At 52.8% G+C, this 22,503-nt stretch overlaps 1 protein-coding gene across 1 annotated transcript in view; it reads right to left on the reverse strand.

Annotated features, from left to right (window-relative positions):
- hsp90ab1 (heat shock protein 90, alpha (cytosolic), class B member 1) overlaps window positions 1–21,918 on the reverse strand; it is a 44,809-nt gene extending 22,891 nt beyond the window's left edge. The window contains exons 1-3 of the mRNA XM_069887995.1: window positions 21,810–21,918; window positions 8,911–9,054; window positions 7,162–7,528 (exon numbers count right to left, since the gene is read on the reverse strand). Coding sequence (XP_069744096.1) covers window positions 7,162–7,528; window positions 8,911–9,054 — 511 coding nt within the window. The 5' untranslated portion in view covers window positions 21,810–21,918. The remainder of the gene's footprint in view (window positions 1–7,161; window positions 7,529–8,910; window positions 9,055–21,809) is intronic.
- Window positions 21,919–22,503: the final 585 nt, after the last annotated feature.

Raw genomic sequence — 22,503 nt, forward strand, 5'->3', positions numbered from 1 at the left:
ATTGGACAGAGAGGAGGGCAGGGAAGGACTAGGGAAGTGGACCAAATGCAGGGTCAGCATGAACAGGTTGGGCCAAAAGGCCTGTTTCCTTGCTGTAATCCTGAATCCCTGTCTGGGCCAACCCCCACAACGTGCTCCATGACTCTTCCCTTTGCACGTGTTTGGGATTGTGCGAACACGTGCAGCAGTAAGTGAACCACCTTGGCCAAGTTCATTCAGGTGTCAGCAGTCATACATTAACGTGATGAACACTCAGACCAGGGTGGATTAGGGAACTTGATCCCAGTCAAATCCATCATCCAATTTGGGGAACACACAGGATCATCCTGCTGGGGACAGCTGTTTGTGATTAGAGGCAGTGATATAAAGCAGGTCCATGAGCAGCACTGCTGAGACACCAGGAACAGTCGCGATGAGCAGCATTGAGCAGGAGGCACCTGATTCCACCCAGTCCCTGAAGACCCCAGATTCCACCCAGTCCCTGAAGACTCCAGATTCCACCCAGTCCCTGAAGACCCCAGGCAGGCGGCGGTCAAACAGCACCAGTATGTGCCCTATGCCCAGCATCCCAGAGCTCCAGGACCTCAAGGTAAGTCCAGCTGTTCCAGAATGAGTGAGGCACTGCTCTTCCTGGACATTGATGTCTGTGATGGTTCCATTACCTCAGGGAGATACCCTGCCAACAATGCGTGGAAAGGAAAATTCTGCCCTGAGGAGGAAGACACTGTTCTGGCTGGCTGACAGAAATCTCCCACAACACTCCCCTTTACCAGGGGTTGGAAAGCCAGGCAGTCCACTGACTTACTGTCCATATTATCACTATTGGTGCCGGGAGGGTCTCTGCACCCTGTGGGCTGTGACTGTCAGGCAACATGGATTCAGAAAGATCAGGCCATGTGTAACTAATTTACTGGAGCTCTGAGGATTTAACCACCAGAGGGGAACAACATGTTGTACACTTGATGAAGGCAGTGGAACCATTAAACACTACAGCGCAGAAAACCAGGCCATCCAGCCCTTCTAGTCTGTGCTAGTGAGCTAGTCCCACCGACCTGCTCTCATTTCATAGCCCTCCAGACCCCTCCCATCCATGAATGAATTTAAGGAAGTTATAGATAACCTTGACGGTTGTCGAAGGTTACAACAGGACATCGACAGGATGCAGAGTTGGGCAGACAAGTGTGAAGTGGTGAGATATTCAGAAGGTCATACTTGAAGGCAGAGTAAATGGTTAATTACAGGATTCTTAACAGTGAGGTCCTTGGGGTTCACAATCATAGTTTTATCAATGTTGCTGAGCAGGTCAATAGAACAGTTAATAAGGCTGATGGTGCGCTGGGCTTCAATTGTCAGGGGACTGAGTTCAGGACCTGTGACATAATGTTGCAGCTCTGTAAAAGGCTGGTGAGGCCACACTTAGAATACCATGTTGCCTTCTGGTCACCTCATTACAGGAAGGATGTCGAAGCTATGGAGAGGGGCCAGAGATTTTTCAGGATGTTGCCTGGATTGTTGTTGGCAATGAGAAAGCATACAGGAGGGAGATGGATCAGCTCGTTGAGTGGTGTCACACCAACAACCTTGCGCTCAACATTAGCAAAAAGAGACCACGCCCACTTCACTCTGCTACCATCGGGGAAAAGGTACAGAAGCCTAGAGAGAGTACAATGACGGCTTCTTCCCCACTGCCATCAGACTCCTGAACATGAATGAACCAAGGACACTGCCTTACCCTTCGTGCACTATTTAGATTTCTTGTGGTGCGGTGGTTTATAGGAACGCATGCATTGTAATGGTGCTACAAAACAACTAATTTTGTGACCATAAATTAATTCTGCTCATGAGGCAAGACTTTTCTCAGTGGAGTGAAGAAGGATGAGAGGAGACTTGAGGTTTACAAGATGAGAGGTATAGATAGGGTGGACAGCAGCACCTCTGATCCAGAGCAGGAATAGCAAACACTAGAAGACATCTGTACAAGGTTAGGGGAGGGAAATTTAGGGGAGAAATTAGGGCCATTTAAAAAAATTTATAGAGAATAGTGGGTGCTGGGAATACATGGCCAGGGTTGAGGTAGAGATGGGAACATTAGAGTCATTTAAAAGATCCAGACATAGGAATGAAAATAGAGGGTTATGGTGGTTAGATAGGGAAAGATTTAGTTTGTTGAGTAGCTTTATATTGGTCAGCACAGCATTGTGGGCTGAAGGGCCTGTACCGTGCCGCAATGTTGCTTCTATGAGCCAAACGAAAGGCTTCCTGATAAGGATTGAGTGGCCTGAGACCATACTCAATGGAGTTTAGAATAAGTTGGGAATGGTACAGAAACAAAATGATGAAATGATTAGTGAAGTCAAAACAGGGATGATTGTCTCCACTAGGCAGATGAGATGAAAACTGGGAGACATAGCCTCGAGATTCAAGCCAGTTGATTAAGATGCAAGGACCTTCTCTGGGAGAACATCAAATCTGTAGAATTTTCCACCTCCTGAAACAGCAGAGTTGTACAGATTTTAGATAGATTGCTTGAACAGGTGTTTAAGGATGATGGGGAACAAGCTGGACAAGTCCACTCAGATCAAGCAGAATCTTACTGAATGGCCAAGCAGACTCAACACACCAGAAGGCTGGACTCCTGCTCGCATTTAGAGGACTTGCCCAGCTCTCGACCCAACTTTCCATCCCTAACTGGCAGGACGTCTGCACTGCCTGGATATAGGTGGAAAGAATGGAAACACTTCAAATACAACAAAAAACCCACTGAAAATAGCCCAGAACTTCAAGATGACCATTAAAGTCGTCAGCCTGGGGCATTCAGGTGCCCTCCAGTGTGAGGATGAAAGCCCTGTCATCAAGTACAGGGATGCCAACAATCCTTTAACCCTTAGCTATGACTGCATACCACCTGATAGGATGGATGTGAATAAACTGGAAAGGAAACAGAGGTGTCACAGGATGGACATTCCTGTTCTGAAGAGACTGGGGCAGCTATAAATCATTATGGAAGGGTAAAGGAGATGGATGATAGAAAACTTCCCTCAGAAATGAGTGAAGTAGACAGGGACAAAACATTCTCAGTTACAGACCTAGACAAGCACAAATCCAAAGCCTCTGACTGGAGACCTGTGACGAATTGTGATGCCTAAGGGATCGGTGCTGGGACCATTGTTGTTTGTTGTATCAATGATCTGGATGATAATGTGATAAATTGGATCAGCAAGTTTGCAGATGACACCAAGATTGGAGGCGTTGTGGACAGTGAAAAAGGTTTTCAAAGCTTGCAGAGGGATCTGGACCAGCTGGGAAAATGGGCTGAAAAATGGCAGATTGAGTTTAATGGAGACAAGTGTGATGTGTTGCATTTTGGAAGGGCAAACCAAGAAAGGACGTACATGGTAAATGGTTAGGCCCTGAGGAGTGGGGTAGAACAGAGGGATCTGGGAATACAGACACATAATTCCCTGAAAGTGGCGTCACAGGTGGACTGGGTTGTAAAGAGAGCTTTTGGCACATTGGCCTTCATAAATCAAGGAGCTGGGATGTTATGGTAAAGTTGTCTCAAACATTGGTTAGGACAATTTTGGATTATTGCGTGCAGTTTTGTTAACCTAACTTCAGGAATGATATTGTAAAACACAAAAGTCTAGAGGCTGGGATTGTTGTAAAAACAAAAAAAATTAGAGGTAAAGATATATAACCAATATTTAGGGCTGGAGGCTTTCAAGTTATATCTAAAAGTAGGCAGGTCCAGGCCTGAAATGTTGGTCATATATCTCTATCTTCCATGATTGCTCTGTGACCTGCTGAGTTCCTCCAGCATTTCTTTTTCCAGGAAGGATATCACTCAGATTGAGAGTGCAGAGAGATTGAGTTACAGGTAAAAGTTGAACAGGTTAGGGATTTATTCCCTGGAGTGTAGAACAAGGGGAGATTTGATAGAGGTATACAAAATTATGATGAGTAGATAAAATGAAGCAGGCTTTTCCACTGATCAAGAGTTTAAAAGGAAATTTTAGTGGGACCTTTCTCCACACAGAATGGCAAAAATTTAGGCCCAATTTTGGCATTTAAGAAAAATATGGACAGGTACAAAGATGGGAGGGGTATGGAGGGATCGGATCTGGATGCAGGTCAGTGGGACTCAGCTGAATAATATTTTGGCAGACTGAAGGGGCCTGTTTCATGTTGTAATGTTCTCTGGCAAACAAGGTTGATAGATGGTGATGTTTCCTGTCGACATGGTGACCTGTGCCTGGTTTTCCATCACTGACCTATCCTCCCTCCTCTCCCAATCTTACCCATGACTTTAGGACACGAAGAGACTCCCGGGAAAACTTCACTCCAGCCCTGCCCTCCGCATTCCAGGCTCGAAGGAAACCGGTGCTTCCCAGAAAGCAGACAGCACAGTCGCCATTCATGCTCTCGCCCAGTGGAGCCTCCAGTTCCAAAGCATAGGATTGTCTGGAGATCTCTCCCACCCGGATGCTGGTCAGCAGTTCCACGACAAGAGCCTGGAAGACTATTTTCGAGAGCGTCTGCTGGAGCTGAAGCACAGGTCAGTCCGGACCACCAGACCCAACTGCTGACCCCACCACACAGGACAGCAGCCTTACGCCAGGACCACCCACTAAGGGGGGGTAGACAGACTGCAATCCACCAAGAATGGTGGGAAGAAATGTGAGAACATCCACTTCCACACACATCATTCTCCCCATCAGCCAGGTTCAACGATATGGCACAGAAATGGGTTTGCATGCGACATTCAGGTTTTAGACTGGCAGCGGAACACACCGTAGGCTTGTTGTAGCTAGGGTCAAGTCATAGGCATCCATCCAACTTCCAGTTCAACTGGCAGCAAGCGTGAAGGTTGACAGAGCAAGGGCTTCTCTTTGGAGCAACAATGGATGAGGTGAGCTAGAGGCTCAAGATTATGGGGTGGACAGCCGGTGCCTTTTTCTTGGGTCGACAGTAGCAAATATCAGAGAGCACCTGTTTAAAGTGAAGGGAGGACTATTTAAGGGAGAGGTCAGATACAAGATTTTTTTCCACATTGTGGTGGATGCCTGGAATACATTGCCAAGGGTGGTGGGAGACTGGTGCCAACAGGGACATTTAAGAAATTCAAGACTGGATGAAAGAAAGAGGATTATGGGTGTGAGAACGGGAAAAATGATGGTGGAGTAGGTGTATCTAGATCGGCACGATATGATGGAACAAAGGGCCTGTATGTTGCTATAATATTCTATGAACCTATCAGCTCTGCTCACACACCTTGCTTTTCTGTGTATGTTTTCTGAAGCAACTAGACCGAAAGGGCAATTGTCAGCCCACATGAAGTGGGTCAATTAAGCTGTTGAATCCTGTTGAACATGATCACAAGAGTGAGAATCTATATTAAGCAGTGACCAGAAGCATTTACTTCGTGTTACAAGCAGTGTGTACTGAAGTGCTAGATGTTTGCACTCTTCTGTAGCTCACTAATTAAAAATGTAAATAGAAAGATCTTCCCCTCCAAGTTTTTTTTCCTCAGCACCTGGTTGTCTCGGAACTGGAGCCTAATCTCCTGATAACAAGTAAAACAGCTGAAGGCAGAAACCAACCCTTGCCAGATGGCATCTCAACCAGTTTTGAAAAAGGGCTCCTACCCAAAACATTGACAAACCTTTCCCACTAATGCTGCTCAACATATTGCCCTGCCAATAATTTATAATGGAGCAACTGGATGTGGGCAAGCAGCAGATATCAGGATGATTTTACCAAAGGAAACCAGCTAACTTCTGTTGGCCGACCGAGCTCTTTCCCCCACCCATTTCTGACTCTCACCAACCACCGCCGCATTGGATGGGCCAAGAGACCAGTGCTGCCAGTGGAACCTTACCCCAACGAAAAAAAAATCAGCTTAGTCTCCTGCAGAATAAAACAAGTCGCCCGCTGAACTGGTGACAATTCAATATTATCAAGCAAAGTATATTTGCCAAGGGCCCTGTATCCATCAGATCAGACGGGAAGGTGGTCGGGTACAGGTCAGTTTCCATGTAACCTGGAGGGCCAACTGAACACCCGCTCAGTAAACAAGTCAGAAGTTATCATCCCCTGTCAATGTCAGACCCATTCACAGGTAAGAACACGTTCCAATTGGTAGTCTTCCTCTTCAGAAGTCATATGGGCCGGCCCACTAGCTGGCTGGGGGATTAAAAACCCAGCATATGGGCAACTTTTTGTAACCATCCCTTAGTATGCAAAAGTATATTCAAGCAGGCCTCTTCTGCTGAGGTCGGGCAAGATGCAAACCAGAGGACAAGGGTCAAAGGTGAAAGGGGGAACATCAATGATGGGAGTGTGGAACGAGCTGCCAGCTGAAGTGATGAATGCAGGCTCAATTTTAACATTTAAGAAACATTAGAACTAGTACATGGATGGGAGGACTATGGAACTATGGAACGAGGGCCGGTCAGATGGGGTAGACAAAAACTAGAGGGCCAAAGGGCCAGTTTCTGTGCTGTAGCATTGTAGGGTTGAGCTCCACTCCAGGTTGTGAACTGTGGGTGAACTAAATGCAAGGTGTGTGCCAATGAAGGGTGGGGGCTATTTGTGGCATGCACCCAGGAGACACTATTGTCTCGCCTGTTGCAACTTGTAAATTATACGACCTTGCCAATTGGTGCAGGTATTGTTTGTTTTTGAACCCTCAATAGGTTAGCTGACTTGTATAGGAGCATTACTGGTTTGCATGTGGGTGTGTGTGTCTCATATTATGCATGTTTTATATGTAAATAAAGTTCATGGTTTGGTACTAACGTGTCCAGGATTGAACCTACAAATGTGTTCTCCCACCAGAAACCCCACAGGAGGGCTGTGGCTGGGTAGCAGCATCTGATGTGGACTGGAGCTCTAATTGTTTTGTGCTCCACTTACAACCCAGAGGTGACTGCAGGAGTCTGAATCCCCCATCGCTGACTGAAGCTACCCATGGTGGTGTGGCTTTCCATGTACGAACCCCGAGGAATTATCTCATCTGTTAGAGCAGCCATTCTCAACGGGAGCCTTCTGCTCCTCCCCCTCTCCACTCTACTCCTCCAGTCTCCTCTTGCCCCATTGGTTGGCCATTCTTTGCCTCGCACTAAGTCCCTCCAGTTGTTAGCTCCTACAATGGCTGCTTACCGGTGTAGGTTTTGACAGTGAAGGAGCCTCCAGCTGATGACTCCCAGGCGTACACCTCATCATCGTTGTTCTTGGTGAGCACCGTAACCTTCTCGGCCACCAGGTAGGCAGAGTAGAAGCCAACACCAAACTGCCCGATCATGGAAATATCAGCACCAGCCTGCAGGGCTTCCATGAAGGCCTTTGTGCCAGACTTGGCAATTGTGCCCAGGTTATTGATCAGGTCAGCCTTGGTCATGCCAATCCCCGTGTCTATGACGGTCAGGGTTCGCTCACGGACATTGGGGATGATCTCAATCTTCAGGTCTTTGCCACTCTCCAACTTTGAAGGATCGGTCAGACTTTCATATCGGATCTTGTCCAAGGCCTAGACATCAAAACACAAATACAATGAGGTGACAAGATGTTCTCCTACCATCACACCATTTCTACATCCACTTGGCTCGATCACCCTGGTTCCCATGAGACGCGGCCTTCAGAAGCAGCCCACTATGCAGGAGCTTGTCAAAGGCCTTGCTAACGTCCAAGACAATATCATCCTACCCTCAATCTTCTTGGTCACCCCTTTGTAAGTTCATGAGACAATTCCCCTGTGCAGAAAGCCATGCAGACTGTCCCAAATCAGTCCGTGCCTTTCCAAATCGGGTCTCTCAGAATCCCCTCCAATAACCAAAAGACATAAGGGCAGAAAGAGGTTATTCAGCCCATCAAGTCTGCCTTGATATTTAATCTTGAGCTGATCCATTTTCCCACTCAGCCCCACACCCTGGCCTTCTCCCCATAACCTGACCAATCAAGAACCTATCTTTCTCTGCATTAAATACATCCAATGACCCAGCTCCACAACCACCTGTGGCAACAAATTCCAGATTTACCACCCTCTGGGTAAAGAGATTTCTCTGCGAACGCCCTTCAATCCTGAAGTGCTCTCAGCTGACATCTTGAGTTCACCTACAGCCTTTCTAGAACATTACAGCACAGTACAGGCCCTTTGGCCCATGAGGTTGTGCCAACCCCTATGTACCTACAAAAAACCCCTCTCTACCTCATAACCTATTTTTCTTGCATCCATGTGCCTGTCTTTCTTGTTGGCCTCATTGTTTCAGCCTCCTCCACCACACCTGGAAAGGCATTCCACGCACCCACAGCTCTGGGGGAAAAAATCCCTGATGTCTCCCCGAAACTTCTCTCTCTTCACTGTACAGATGTCCTCTTAAATTAAAAGTCACAACATTGCCTGACCCTCCCTCCCCCAATCTTCAAGGACCTCATCCATGCTTAACGATGATACAAACTCCCTGGCTGCACTCCTGCCATGTTTCCCAGCTTCCCCAAACATCCAAAGATACACATTTTTTCCTCTAGTCCCTGCTGATGTTGGGTGGAGCAAGTGGTTGTTTTCCTGATGTACAGCAATTACTTACTCCTTGTTCAGCAGTGAAGGACAGGGGCAACCTCGACACAGGACTCACAACCCAAAGCGAGTAGATTGGGAGTGATTGAATTTGAACGCATCCTGTCTGCAGGAGTTTGAACTGCTTCCTCACTGCTCTGCAACCCATTCAATCCTGACCTCCAGAGCTTTCTGACCTCAGAGGTTGTACATGATTTCATTTCCATCTCAACTCTCAATTAATCAATAGAACTCACAACCAAAGGTCTCAATATCAATTTCCAGCCCAAAAGGTATCAGTGTGACTGAGATGATCCAGGAGAGAATCAGAGATGCACCTTATGTAACACACTTACATCGGAGGCATTGGAGATGAGTTCTCGGAGGAAAATTTCTTTGTTGGAATAGAAGGTGTTGATTATCAAGGACATAAGCTGAGCAATCTCAGCCTGGAAAGCAAAAGTCTCCACCTCATCATCAGTACGAATTTCTTCAGGCATCTGCAAAACAGAAACAGCTTCTTTAAAAGCGCAGAACAGCCCAACCAACACCATCTGGTTCCCCAGTTAACGGACCAGACCTCCAGTTAATCCCATTCCAGGATTACATTGGACTTTGCTTCCTGAACATTTTTGGGTCTATTTTATGGATTTTGGGCTGCTGATCCCAACAATCACCTTTCGATTTTCCAATCACGTACCATTTTTATAGAGATTTCCTGTCATAAGCTTGAAAAACCATGAGGTGCCACATCATTCAAAATTCATTTTCTGGATTTGCTTTTGGACGTCACCCCCGCTGACCTTGGGACCATGAGTGATGAACATGGTGAAAGGTTTCACCAAGACATTGTGACCGTGGAAAAGTGGTATCAGTGCAAATGGAATCCATCAATGCTGCCCAACTATATTGTTGGACATTGAGATGAGAGGCATCGGATGCTGAGTTCAAACAAAAATCAGTGGCAAAACATTTTTAGGTCAGTTGAACTAATGCAAAGGGTCAGCATCACGATGCGATCAAACAGGTTAAATTCAATACAAATTAATTTCATGTTTCTCCAACTTCCCACGTGTTAAAGCAAATCTGAATTTATCTTTTGTGTTCACCTTGAAGTTGTCTATCATAATCCCCGAGTTTTATTCCAGAAGCAAAGCTTTGGGAAAAATTTACTGTCCAGTGTTACAAAAGACCACTTCAATCTGAACACAAAGGGTGAAATGCTGAGCCTGTGGCTGGCAGCACAGAGGAAAGCACAAGGCAGCTGGAGCATTTAGATATGGCTGCAAGGTGACTGAGGAGAGGAAGTAAACATTCAGGATGGAACAAGAGGAAAGGGAGCCGAAAGGCATTGGCAATGAAAGAGGAAATCAATTCAGCAGCGAGCTTGGAGAATCGGGTGTGCACTGTATAGGAGTGGAGCCAAGGGCAGAAAATAATGGGGCTGTAACACAGGCCCAGTGCAGGTGCTGCAGAGAATAGCATCAACCAGTAAATTAGAAATGTCAATCTACATGAAAGGATTAATGAACACTTGTGATGCAAGGTTCCATGGGGAACATGATAGGCTTTCTTCAGGAATATGCAGAGGCCAGAATCCTAAATGCAAACAAAGGAAACTACAAAGGTGTGAAATTCAAATTGGTCTTAACAGATCTGAGAATAAAGAACAGCAGATAAGCAAAATCTCTTACTGGGAATTGACAGGGCTAAAATGTGCAGGAAATCCCAAGGATTTGAAAGATAGCTGGACAAGATTCCAACCAATGAATGCAAGTCAGCCATTCACCTTCTGAACCACCCTATCTACCCATTTGCTACTTTGAGAGTGTGCTACACAAGATCCTTTTGTACCTCAATGGATCCTACCATTTACAATAGACAATAGGAGCTGGAGTAGGCCCTTCGGCCCGTCGAACCAGCACCGCCATTTTACAAAGCATGGCTGATCACTACCATCAGTACCCCTTTCCAGCCTTATCCCCATAACCCTGAACTCCTTTGTCCACTAGAGTCTTATCTAACTCTCTTTTGAACATAATCAGCGAATCTGCCTCTACCACCCTCTGTGGCAGAGCATTCCACAGATTCACACTTCTCTGGGTAAAAAAAATGTTTTCTCATCTCCGTCCTAAAGGGCCTACCCTGTATTCTTAAACTATGCCCTCTAGTCCTCGTCTCCCCCATCATTGGGAACAAGTAATCCGACTTCACCCTGTCTATCCCCCTGATGATTTTGTATACCTCAATCATGTCCCCCCTCATCCTTCTAAACTCCATCGGATACAAGTCCAGTTTTTCTAGCCTTTCAGCATATGTCGACCCCGCCATCCCTGGAACTAACCTTGTAAATCTGCGCTGCACACCCTCTATAGCTAGTATGTCCTTCCTCAAAATTGGAGACCAGAACTGGACGCAATACTCCAGGTGGGGTCTCACCAGGGCCCTGTACAACTGCAGAAGGGCATCTCTGTTCCTATACTCCAATCCCCTCTTTATGAAAGCCAACATGCCATTTGCCTTTTTCACAGCTTTCTGAACCTGCATGTTAGCCTTCAGTGACCGGTGAACAAGTACACCCAGATCCATTTGCTCCTCCCCACTCCCCAGCTTGTCTCCATTTAAATAATACTCAGCTTTCCTATTATTGCCCCCAAAATGGATAACCTCACATTTGCTCACATTGAACGTCATCTTCCATTCAGCAGCCCACTCCCCCAACCTGTCCAAGTCCCTCTGCATTTTCCTGACATCCTCCTCACACCGCACACCGCCACCCAGTTTAGTGTCATCTGCAAATTTGCTCATGTTATTAATAATCTCATCCAAATCATTTACATAAATTACAAACAACTGAGGACCCAATACCGATCCCTGCGGCACTCCACTCGTCACATCCTGAAAAAGACCCGCTTACTCCAACCCTTTGTTTCCTATTTCTTAACCAATTTCCTATCCATGTCAGCACCTTACCTCCAATACCATGCTCCCTGATCTTGCCCACTAGTCTCCCGTGCGGTACCTTATCAAAGGCCTTCTGGAAGTCCAAATACACCACATCCACAGGCTCTCCCAAGTCCACCCTCTTTGTCACATCCTCGAAAAATTCCAGAAGGTTAGTCAAGCATGACTTACCCTTAAGGAATCCATGCTGACTAGCCCTTATACTATTATTTCTGCCTAAGTGTTCTGCTATTACTCCTTTTATGATAGATTCCAATATCTTCCCCACCACTGACGTCAGGCTGACCGGTCTATAATTTCCCGTTTTCTCCCTCCCTCCCTTCTTAAAAATCGGCACCACATCAGCCACTCTCCAATCCTCAGGGACCTCCCCCGAATCTATGGAACTTTGGAAAATGTCGACCAGTGCCTCCACAATTTCCATAGCAACTTCTTAAAGCACCCTGGGATGCAGCCCATCAGGCCCTAGGGATTTATCAGCCCTCAGTCCCAACAATTTACTCACAACCTCTTGCTTCTGGATCCGGATATCCATTAGATCCCCTACTTCCCCAGGAAAGTTCCCCAAGTCTCTTGATACCGCATGACCATTATCCCCTAACTGACCATAACCTATATCCTCCTTGGTGAAGACATTTGCAAAATATTTGTTAAATTCCTCAGCCATCTCCTTGCTTCCGGTAATAATTCCACCCTTTTCCATTCTTAATGGACCAATTTTGGACCTAACCAATTTCTTCCTCTTCACTATTTAAAAAAGCTTTTGCTATCCTCCATTATATTATTTGCTAATTTCCTCTCGTACTTCATTTTCCCCTCTCTTATGACTTTCTTAATTACCCTCTGATGCTCTTTGAAGGTTTCCCAATCCTCTGACTTCCCACTCCGCTTCGCTCTCTTATACTTACTCCCTTTGGATTTGATATTGCACTTGATTTCATTAGTTAGCCACGGCTGCCATTTGCATCTCCTAGAGCCTTTCCTCCACTTTGGAATAAATTTGTCCTGAATCCTGTGAAAAATGTCCAAAAATACCTGCCATTTTTCCCTAGTTGTCCTCCCAGCTAGTGTACCTTTCCATTTTATTTTGGCTAGCTCCTCCCTCATAGCTGCATAATCCCCTTTATTTAACTGCAGTACAGATGCTTCCGACTTCCTTTCTTTTTCCCTTTCTAACTGCAGCTCAAAAGTAACCATATCATGGTCACTATTCCCTAATGGCTCCCCTACATCGAGGTCACTTATTAACTCTGCGTCGCTGCACAGCACCAAGTCCAGAATCGACTCCCCCCTGGTAGGTTCCTCCACTAGCTGCTCCAAGAAAGTATCTCGTAGACATTCAATAAACTCACTCTCTTGTGTTCCTGCCCCCGTCTGATTATCCCAGTCCACCTTCATGTTGAAGTCCCCCATAACTACTGTATTGCTACCACTTTGACATGCCACTCTTAATTCCTGATTCATACTTCTACTGATATCTAAGCTACTTTTCGGAGGCCTGTAAATGACCCCCATTATGGTCCTCATGCCTTTACAATTTCTTAATTCTATCCAAACAGACTGTCTTTCCTTTCAAACGCCTGAATTTCATTTCTTACCAACAGAGCTCCCCCACCTCCTCTTCCTAACTTTCTGTCTTTTCTATAGGACGTGTACCCGGGAACATTTATTTCCCAATCCTGCCCTTCCCGCAGCCATGTCTCCGTTACTCCGACAATATCATAACCTCCCATTGCCATTTGCGCCTCAAGCTCATCTATTTTATTCCTTACACTCCGTGCATTCATACACAATACCTTGATACCATATCTCCTTTCTCCCTCCACCTTTGTTCTCAATGCACTTGCCCCTACTCTCCTATCACTTTTAGTTCCCTTTTTCCTTATTGTTTCACTGTCTAACGGAACCACCCCTATATTCACTCTGCTATCTGCTTCCCTATCAGTCCTGTTCCCTTCCCCCTGCCAAATTAGTTTAAATCAAATCCGACAGCATTATAAAACCTAACTGCCAGTATATTGGCCCCCGTTGCATTCAGGTGTAAACCATCCCTCCTGTAGAGGTCTTGTCTTCCCCAGAAGAGATCCCAATGGTCAATGAACCTGAATCCCTGCACTCTGCACCATTCCTCCAGCCACATTTAACCTCCTGATTTTATTATTTTTGCCCCCACCCACGCACAGCACAGGTAGCAGCCCCGAGATTACAATCCTGGAGGTCCTGCTTCTTAACCCCCTTCCGAGCTCACGGTAGTCCCTCTTCAGGATCTCCTCCTTCTTCTTATCCACGTCATTTGTACCCATGTGTATCAGGACTTCTGGCCGTTCACCTTCCCCCCCAACGATACTCTGAACCCTATCCGAGACGTCTCGCACCCTGGCTCCTGGGAGGCAACACACCATACGGGAACACTTGTCAGGTTCGCAGAATCTTTTGTCTGTTCCCCTGACGATGGAGTCCCCAATGACCACCTTGTTCCCCTTCCTTCCTTTCCGCACCACCAGTTCCCTTGGTGCAACCTCTGGCAGGTTATCTTCCCCAACTACATCCAATACACTATATTTGTTGCTAAGAGCAGTAGCCACCGGGGTGCTCACCACAGAGCTAGCAACTTTCCCCCCTCCCCTGACAGTAGTCCACTTACCTGATCCCCCCAATCCAGGGGTAAGCACTTCCCTGAGCGTTGTATCTATAAATTCTTCACTCTCCCTGATAAGCCTCAGATCATCAAGCTGCAACTCCATTTCTTTAATTTTATTCTTTAATACTTGTGTCTCGTTAAGGTACTGTCACTTACCTCCTCACTCCCTCTTGTGAGCCTAAGGTCATCAAGCTGGAGCTCCAGTTCATCAACTCGGCCCCTAAGGAACCCCACCTCTTCACTCCTGGCACAGATATGGTCATTTGGGAGGGTGGAGGTCACCCATGGCTCCCACATCTGGCAATTTGAGCAGAGCACTAACCCCATAGGCATGGCTCAGCCTCTTAATGTAATGGAATGTACAGTGCACTCACCTAGGAAGGGCTAATAAAAGCGCCAACCTTTCTCTCCGCCTGCTTTCGCCGAAGCCTGATGAGCCAAAGCCTGGAAGTCCCATTCCTTCGCTGGGCCACTCGCTCGCTGTCCCTCTTATTTATTGGCCTTTTACCAATTAACCCCTACACGCTCTCCTGTATGGCCGCCTCCGACGCCGACTCCTCTCCGCAGGCCCCGGTAAGAGTCTTTTAAAAAAGCTTTCTTACCTGCCCCCGACTCTTTTCTTCTGTCCTTCTCCTCTCTCGACTGCTAGGCCTTGTCCCTAGTAAGAGCCCTTAAAAAGACCTTACTGTGCACTTTCCCCTTACATTTGACCTCCTAAAACAACTGTCCACGTTAAACTTTGTCTGCTATTTCTCCACCCATATTTCCAATAGAGACAATGTAATCGTCCCCACACTTTTCCTGATTTACACGACATGGTTACAGCAACTTCTTTGCAGTCCGCCAGAAATAGCAGGCTCATGAGATCACCCAAACAAAAGGAGCCACTCACTGCATCTGGGAAGTTACTAACACATTAAATGACCAAGCCCACCCGGTCACATTCTCTTCCCTCTCCCTCCATTGGGCAAAAAAAGAGCTGGAAAAACCCAAATCACCAGAGATCCCTTTCCTGTTGTGGCCAGACTGACACACATCTCAATGTTCCACCGCTTAACTACTTTTCTCTCTAACCTGCACTTTGTCTTTGTAACACAATAACCTTATACTGATTCACCTCAACACGACACCCTGTACTTTAATTTTATTATTACACTACCTGCCGCACTGCCTCAATAGAATGCAAAACATTGTGACAATAAAGAATATATATAATTCAACTGATTTATATGCTGCTGTATTATTTGACAAGATTTTTTTTCAATGGTGTGGAGGACAAACTTAATCAGCCCAGCTGCATTTTCAAAAACAATGGTGACAAATGTGGGACCCACCAGAACTCCAGTCACATTTGCCCACTTTTGAATCCAGATTGGAAGCGTTACAGCTCAGAGGGAAATATGGGAGAAGGGCACAACTCTATTCTTGTCCAAAACATATTAAAAGAGTACAAGAGGGTACTAAAGCTATTCCCTAACGCACAACGAGTTCTGTTCTGAGCGTCCGGTCGTATCCCAAAATGGATACAAGTCAGAAGTACACTATCATGGCTTGTAGAAGTCATAAATAAAGTAATTTCAAATGTAAATTAAGCGTCTTCCTTGGCTTCTTTCCAGATCCATCAGCAGTGGATGGGTTTTTCCCGTCGCCTGCCATCTTCTTTGGAGAGCTTACTGAATGGCATCTGAGAGCCAGTCATTATATGCACGCAGCTGTTTTTGATTGGTCTTATGAATGGAGGATGGAAGTCAGGGAGAGGCTGTATACTGTAATCATAAATACAGAGACAATGTTTCCACTCGAGCCATTCATCAAGTTATGAGCAGCACATGCCTACATTTTGCTCATTCCTTCATGAAAAATTAATCAAGCGATGAAGCCCAATATGTTGGCCATCTTTATCTTTGCTAAAGAACACTATTTGGACACTGAATTTCACCACAGAAACATAGAAGATAGGAGCAGGAGTAGGTCATTCGACCCTTCGAGCCTGCTCCGCCATTCAACGAGATCATGGCTGATCAGTACCCCGTCCCCGCCTTCTCTCCAGCATTTTGTTTTTACATCAATCATGATATCTGCAGAATTTTGTGTTTTAGAAGAGAGATTAATAGTTCACCACACAAAAAAAAGACCATGGGGCCTGTTTCTGTGCTGTTATGCACAATGGATCCAAAGCACAGGCTCGAGGCACCCCTGCCCTCAGGTTCCCAAGGAGGCTGCGCACCCCACCGTGCAACAGTGCAGGCTGGGGCCAGGACCACGAGGCGAGGCCCACCTTGTACCAGCGGGGGCTGGGACCAGGACCACGAGACGATGCCCAGCTTGTACCAGTGGGGGCTGGGACCAGGACCACGAGGCGATCCCAGCTTGTACCAGTGGGGGCTGGGGCAAGGACCACGAGGCGAGGCCCAGCTTGTACCAGTGGGGGCTGGGGCAAGGACCATGAGGCGAGGCCCACCTTGTACCAGTGGGGGCTGGGGCAAGGACCACGAGGCGAGGCCCACCTTGTACCAGTGGGGGCTGGAACCAGGACCACGAGGCGAAGCCCACCTTGTACCAGTGGGGGCTGGGGCAAGGACCACGAGGCGATGCCCAGCTTGTACCAGTGGGGGCTGGGGCAAGGACCACGAGGCGAGGCCCAGATTGTACCACTGGGGGATGGGGCCAGGACCACGAGGAGAGGTCCACCTTGTACCAGTGGGGGCTGGGGCCAGGACCACGAGGCGAGACCCACCTTGTACCAGTGGGGGATGGGGCCAGGAACACGAGGTGAGGCTCACCTTGTACCAGTGGGGGCTGGGGCCAGGACCACGAGGTGAGACCCACCTTGTACCAGTGGGGGCTGGGGCCAGGACCACGAGGTGAGACCCACCTTGTACCAGTGGGGGCTGGGGCAAGGACCACGAGGCCAGGCCCACCTTGTACCAGTGGGGACTGGGGCCAGGACCACGAGGCGAGGCCCACCTTGTACCAGTGGGGGCTGGGGCCAGGATCACGAGGCGAGGCCCACCTTGTACCAGTGGGGGATGGGGCCAGGAACACGAGGTGAGGCCCACCTTGTACCAGTGGGGGCTGGGGCCAGGACCACGAGTGAGGACCACCTTGTACCAGTGGGGGCTGGGGCCAGGACCACGAGGCGAGGACCACCTTGTACCAGTGGGGGCTGGGGCCAGGACCACGAGGCGAGGCCCAGCTTGTACCAGTGGGGGCTGGGGCCAGTACCACGAGGCGAGGCCCACCTTGTACCAGTGGGGGATGGGGCCAGGACCACGAGGCGAGGCCCACCTTGTACCAGTGGGGGATGGGGCCAGGAACACGAGGTGAGGCCCACCTTGTACCAGTGGGGGCTGGGGCCAGGACCACGAGGCGAGGCCCACCTTGTACCAGTGGGGGCTGGGGCCAGGACCACGAGGCGAGGCCCACCTTGTACTAGTGGGGGATGGGGCCAGGACCACGAGGCGAGGCCCACCTTGTACCAGTGGGGGATGGGGCCAGGACCACGAGGCGAGGCCCACCTTGTACCAGTGGGGGATGGGGCCAGGAACACGAGGTGAGGCCCACCTTGTACCAGTGGGGGCTGGGGCCAGGACCACGAGGCGAGGCCCACCTTGTACCAGTGGGGGCTGGGGCCAGGACCACGAGGCGAGGCCCACCTTGTACTAGTGGGGGATGGGGCCAGGACCACGAGGCGAGGCCCAGCTTGTACTAGTGGGGGATGGGGCCAGGACCACGAGGCGAGGCCCACCTTGTACCAGTGGGGGATGGGGCCAGGAACACTAGGTGAGGCCCACCTTGTACCAGTGGGGGCTGGGGCCAGGACCACGAGGCGAGGCCCACCTTGTACCAGTGGGGGCTGGGGCCAGGACCACGAGGCGAGGCCCACCTTGTACCAGTGGGGGATGGGGCCAGGACCACGAGGCGAGGCCCACCTTGTACCAGTGGGGGCTGGGGCCAGGACCACGAGGCGAGGCCCACCTTGTACCAGTGGGGGATGGGGCCAGGAACACGAGGCGAGGCACAGCTTGTACCAGTGGGGGCTGGGGCCAGGACCACGAGGCGAGGCCCACCTTGTACCAGTGGGGGCTGGGGCCAGGACCACGAGGCGAGGCCCACCTTGTACCAGTGGGGGCTGGGGCCAGTACCACGAGGCGAGGACCACCTTGTACTAGTGGGGGATGGGGCCAGGACCACGAGGCGAGGCCCAGCTTGTACCAGTGGGGGCTGGGGCCAGTACCACGAGGCGAGGCCCACCTTGTACCAGTGGGGGCTGGGGCCAGTACCACGAGGCGAGGACCACCTTGTACTAGTGGGGGCTGGGGCCAGGACCACGAGGCGAGGCCCACCTTGTACCAGTGGGGGATGGGGCCAGGAACACGAGGCGAGGCCCACCTTGTACCAGTGGGGGCTGGGGCCAGTACCACGAGGCGAGGCCCACCTTGTACCAGTGGGGGCTGGGGCCAGGACCACGAGGCGAGGCCCACCTTGTACCAGTGGGGGCTGGGGCCAGGACCACGAGGCGAGGACCACCTTGTACCAGTGGGGGCTGGGGCCAGGACGACGAGGCGAGGCCCACCTTGTACCAGTGGGGGCTGGGGCCAGGAACACGAGGCGAGGCCCACCTTGTACCAGTGGGGGCTGGGGCCAGGACCACGAGGCGAGGCCCACCTTGTACCAGTGGGGGCTGGGGCCAGGACCACGAGGCGAGGCCCACCTTGTACCAGTGGGGGCTGGGGCCAGGACCACGAGGCGAGGCCCACCTTGTACCAGTGGGGGCTGGGGCCAGGACCACGAGGCGAGGCCCACCTTGTACCAGTGGGGGCTGGGGCCAGTACCACGAGGCGAGGACCACCTTGTACTAGTGGGGGATGGGGCCAGGACCACGAGGCGAGGCCCAGCTTGTACCAGTGGGGGCTGGGGCCAGTACCACGAGGCGAGGCCCACCTTGTACCAGTGGGGGCTGGGGCCAGTACCACGAGGCGAGGACCACCTTGCACTAGTGGGGGCTGGGGCCAGGACCACGAGGCGAGGCCCACCTTGTACCAGTGGGGGATGGGGCCAGGAACACGAGGCGAGGCCCAGCTTGTACCAGTGGGGGCTGGGGCCAGTACCACGAGGCGAGGCCCACCTTGTACCAGTGGGGGCTGGGGCCAGGACCACGAGGCGAGGACCACCTTGTACTAGTGGGGGATGGGGCCAGGACCACGAGGCGAGGCCCAGCTTGTACCAGTGGGGGCTGGGGCCAGTACCACGAGGCGAGGACCACCTTGTACTAGTGGGGGCTGGGGCCAGGACCACGAGGCGAGGCCCACCTTGTACCAGTGGGGGATGGGGCCAGGAACACGAGGCGAGGCCCAGCTTGTACCAGTGGGGGCTGGGGCCAGTACCACGAGGCGAGGCCCACCTTGTACCAGTGGGGGCTGGGGCCAGGACCACGAGGCGAGGACCACCTTGTACTAGTGGGGGATGGGGCCAGGACCACGAGGCGAGGCCCAGCTTGTACCAGTGGGGGCTGGGGCCAGGACCACGAGGCGAGGCCCACCTTGTACCAGTGGGGGCTGGGGCCAGGACCACGAGGCGAGGCCCACCTTGTACCAGTGGGGGCTGGGGCCAGGATCACGAGGCGAGGACCACCTTGTACCAGTGGGGGCTGGGGCCAGGACCACGAGGCGAGGCCCACCTTGTACCAGTGGTGGCTGGGGCCAGGACCACGAGGCGAGGCCCACCTTGTACCAGTGGGGGCTGGGGCCAGGACCACGAGGCGAGGCCCAGCTTGTACCAGTGGGGGCTGGGGCCAGGACCACGAGGCGAGGCCCAGCTTGTACCAGTGGGGGCTGGGGCCAGGACCACGAGGCGAGGCCCACCTTGTACCAGTGGGGGCTGGGGCCAGGACCACGAGGCGAGGCCCACCTTGTACCAGTGGGGGCTGGGGCCAGGACCACGAGGCGAGGCCCAGCTTGTACCAGTGGGGGCTGGGGCCAGGACCACGAGGCGAGGCCCAGCTTGTACCAGTGGGGGCTGGGGCCAGGACCACGAGGCGAGGCCCAGCTTGTACCAGTGGGGGCTGGGGCCAGGACCACGAGGCGAGGACCACCTTGTACCAGTGGGGGCTGGGGCCAGGACCACGAGGCGAGGCCCAGCTTGTACCAGTGGGGGCTGGGGCCAGGACCACGAGGCGAGGCCCAGCTTGTACCAGTGGGGGCTGGGGCCAGGACCACGAGGCGAGGACCACCTTGTACCAGTGGGGGCTGGGGCCAGGACCACGAGGCGAGGCCCACCTTGTACCAGTGGTGGCTGGGGCCAGGACCACGATGCGAGGCCCACCTTGTACCAGTGGGGGCTGGGGCCAGGACCACGAGGCGAGGCCCAGCTTGTACCAGTGGGGGCTGGGGCCAGGACCACGAGGCGAGGCCCAGCTTGTACCAGTGGGGGCTGGGGCCAGGACCACGAGGCGAGGCCCACCTTGTACCAGTGGGGGCTGGGGCCAGGACCACGAGGCGAGGCCCACCTTGTACCAGTGGGGGCTGGGGCCAGGACCACGAGGCGAGGACCACCTTGTACCAGTGGGGGCTGGGGCCAGGACCACGAGGCGAGGCCCACCTTGTACCAGTGGGGGCTGGGGCCAGGACCACGAGGCGAGGCCCACCTTGTACCAGTGGGGGCTGGGGCCAGGACCACGAGGCAAGGCCCACCTTGTACCAGTGGTGGCTGGGGCCAGGACCACGAGGCGAGGCCCACCTTGTACCAGTGGGGGCTGGGGCCAGGACCACGAGGCGAGGCCCAGCTTGTACCAGTGGGGGCTGGGGCCAGGACCACGAGGCGAGGCCCAGCTTGTACCAGTGGGGGCTGGGGCCAGGACCACGAGGCGAGGCCCGTGAAACAACGTGGTCAATAGAGGACGGAAAAGAAAGCGAAATCCAGCACGTTGAGCCGCAGGATGACCTCAGCGCCACCGGAAGTCACGTGTTCCCACCCCGCGCCATGGTCTTATGGTGGATCCGGGGAGCACGCGGTTGCGGGTAGGCAGAGATGTCGATGGGGGCGGTGAGGGAGCGGGCGGGGGGGGGGCGGTGAGGGAGCGGGCGGGGGGGGGGCGGTGAGGGAGCGGGCGGGGGGGGGCGGTGAGGGAGCGGGCGGGGGGGGGCGGGCGGGGGGGGGGCGGGAGGGAGCGGGCGGGGGGGGGGCGGTGAGGGAGCGGGCGGGGGGGGGGCGGTGAGGGAGCGGGCGGGGGGGGGGCGGTGAGGGAGCGGGCGGGGGGGGGCGGGCGGTGAGGGAGCGGGCGGGGGGGGGCGGTGAGGAGCGGGCGGGGGGGGCGGTGAGGGAGCGGGCGGGGGGGGCGGTGAGGGAGCGGGCGGGGGGGGGCGGGCGGGAGCGGGCGGGGGGGGCGGTGAGGGAGCGGGCGGGGGGGGCGGTGAGGGAGCGGGCGGGGGGGGCGGTGAGGGAGCGGGCGGGGGGGGCGGTGAGGGAGCGGGCGGGGGGGGCGGTGAGGGAGCGGGCGGGGGGGGCGGTGAGGGAGCGGGCGGGGGGGGCGGTGAGGGAGCGGGCGGGGGGGGCGGTGAGGGAGCGGGCGGGGGGGACCTTGAGCAGCGGCCTGGAGTGATGCCGCGGCGTGGATGGGAGCGCGGGGCCGAGCGGTGCAGCGAGCCCTACCTTGCCGGGAGGCGCTGGACCGTGGTGCTGTGGTGCCGGGTGAGGGGGACGGGCCGCCGCTGCCTGGTCCTCGCTGCTCCGCTGCCGCCGCCGAAAAGAGCTGCGTTTCCGGCGCCGCCGCTATGTCAGCGCCGCATCAGCCCGCCGGCCCGTATCCCTCCGCGACCGTTCGCCGCCATCCTCCACCCTCAACCCTCCACCCTGCTCCCAGACCGCGGCGGGGCCTCCAGCTCATCCGCCCAGGACATTCCGGCCCTTCTCCACCTCCTCCGGCCACCCGCAGCCCACATCCTCAGCGGAGAACTACTTTCCGTGGGGCAGCGAGACGCCAGGCGCTTCGTGGGTGAAGCGGCTCATTCCAGCACCTTCGACAGGAGGGTGATGTCATGGGGAGGTGTTGCCATGGTGACGCGTAGGGGAAACGTCAACGACGGCGGGTGGTGACGTCATGCGCCTGCAGTCAGTGCGGCAAGATCAGCCGCCGGTCACCATAGGAACAGAGGTGTGGCTCCAAGGGTTAAATGGGGCGGGGCTTGGGTCGTGACCCATGTCCTAGGGACGGTGGGGGTGACACAGCTGGGGATGGGGCCGTGACCCTGTCCTAGGGACGGTGGGGGTGACACAGCTGGGGATGGGGCCGTGACCCTGTCCTAGGGACGGTGGGGGTGACACAGCTGGGGATGGGGCCGTGACC

The sequence above is a fragment of the Narcine bancroftii genome, chromosome 6 (genome assembly GCF_036971445.1).
Source record: "Narcine bancroftii isolate sNarBan1 chromosome 6, sNarBan1.hap1, whole genome shotgun sequence".
Taxonomy (NCBI): Eukaryota; Metazoa; Chordata; class Chondrichthyes; order Torpediniformes; family Narcinidae; genus Narcine; species Narcine bancroftii.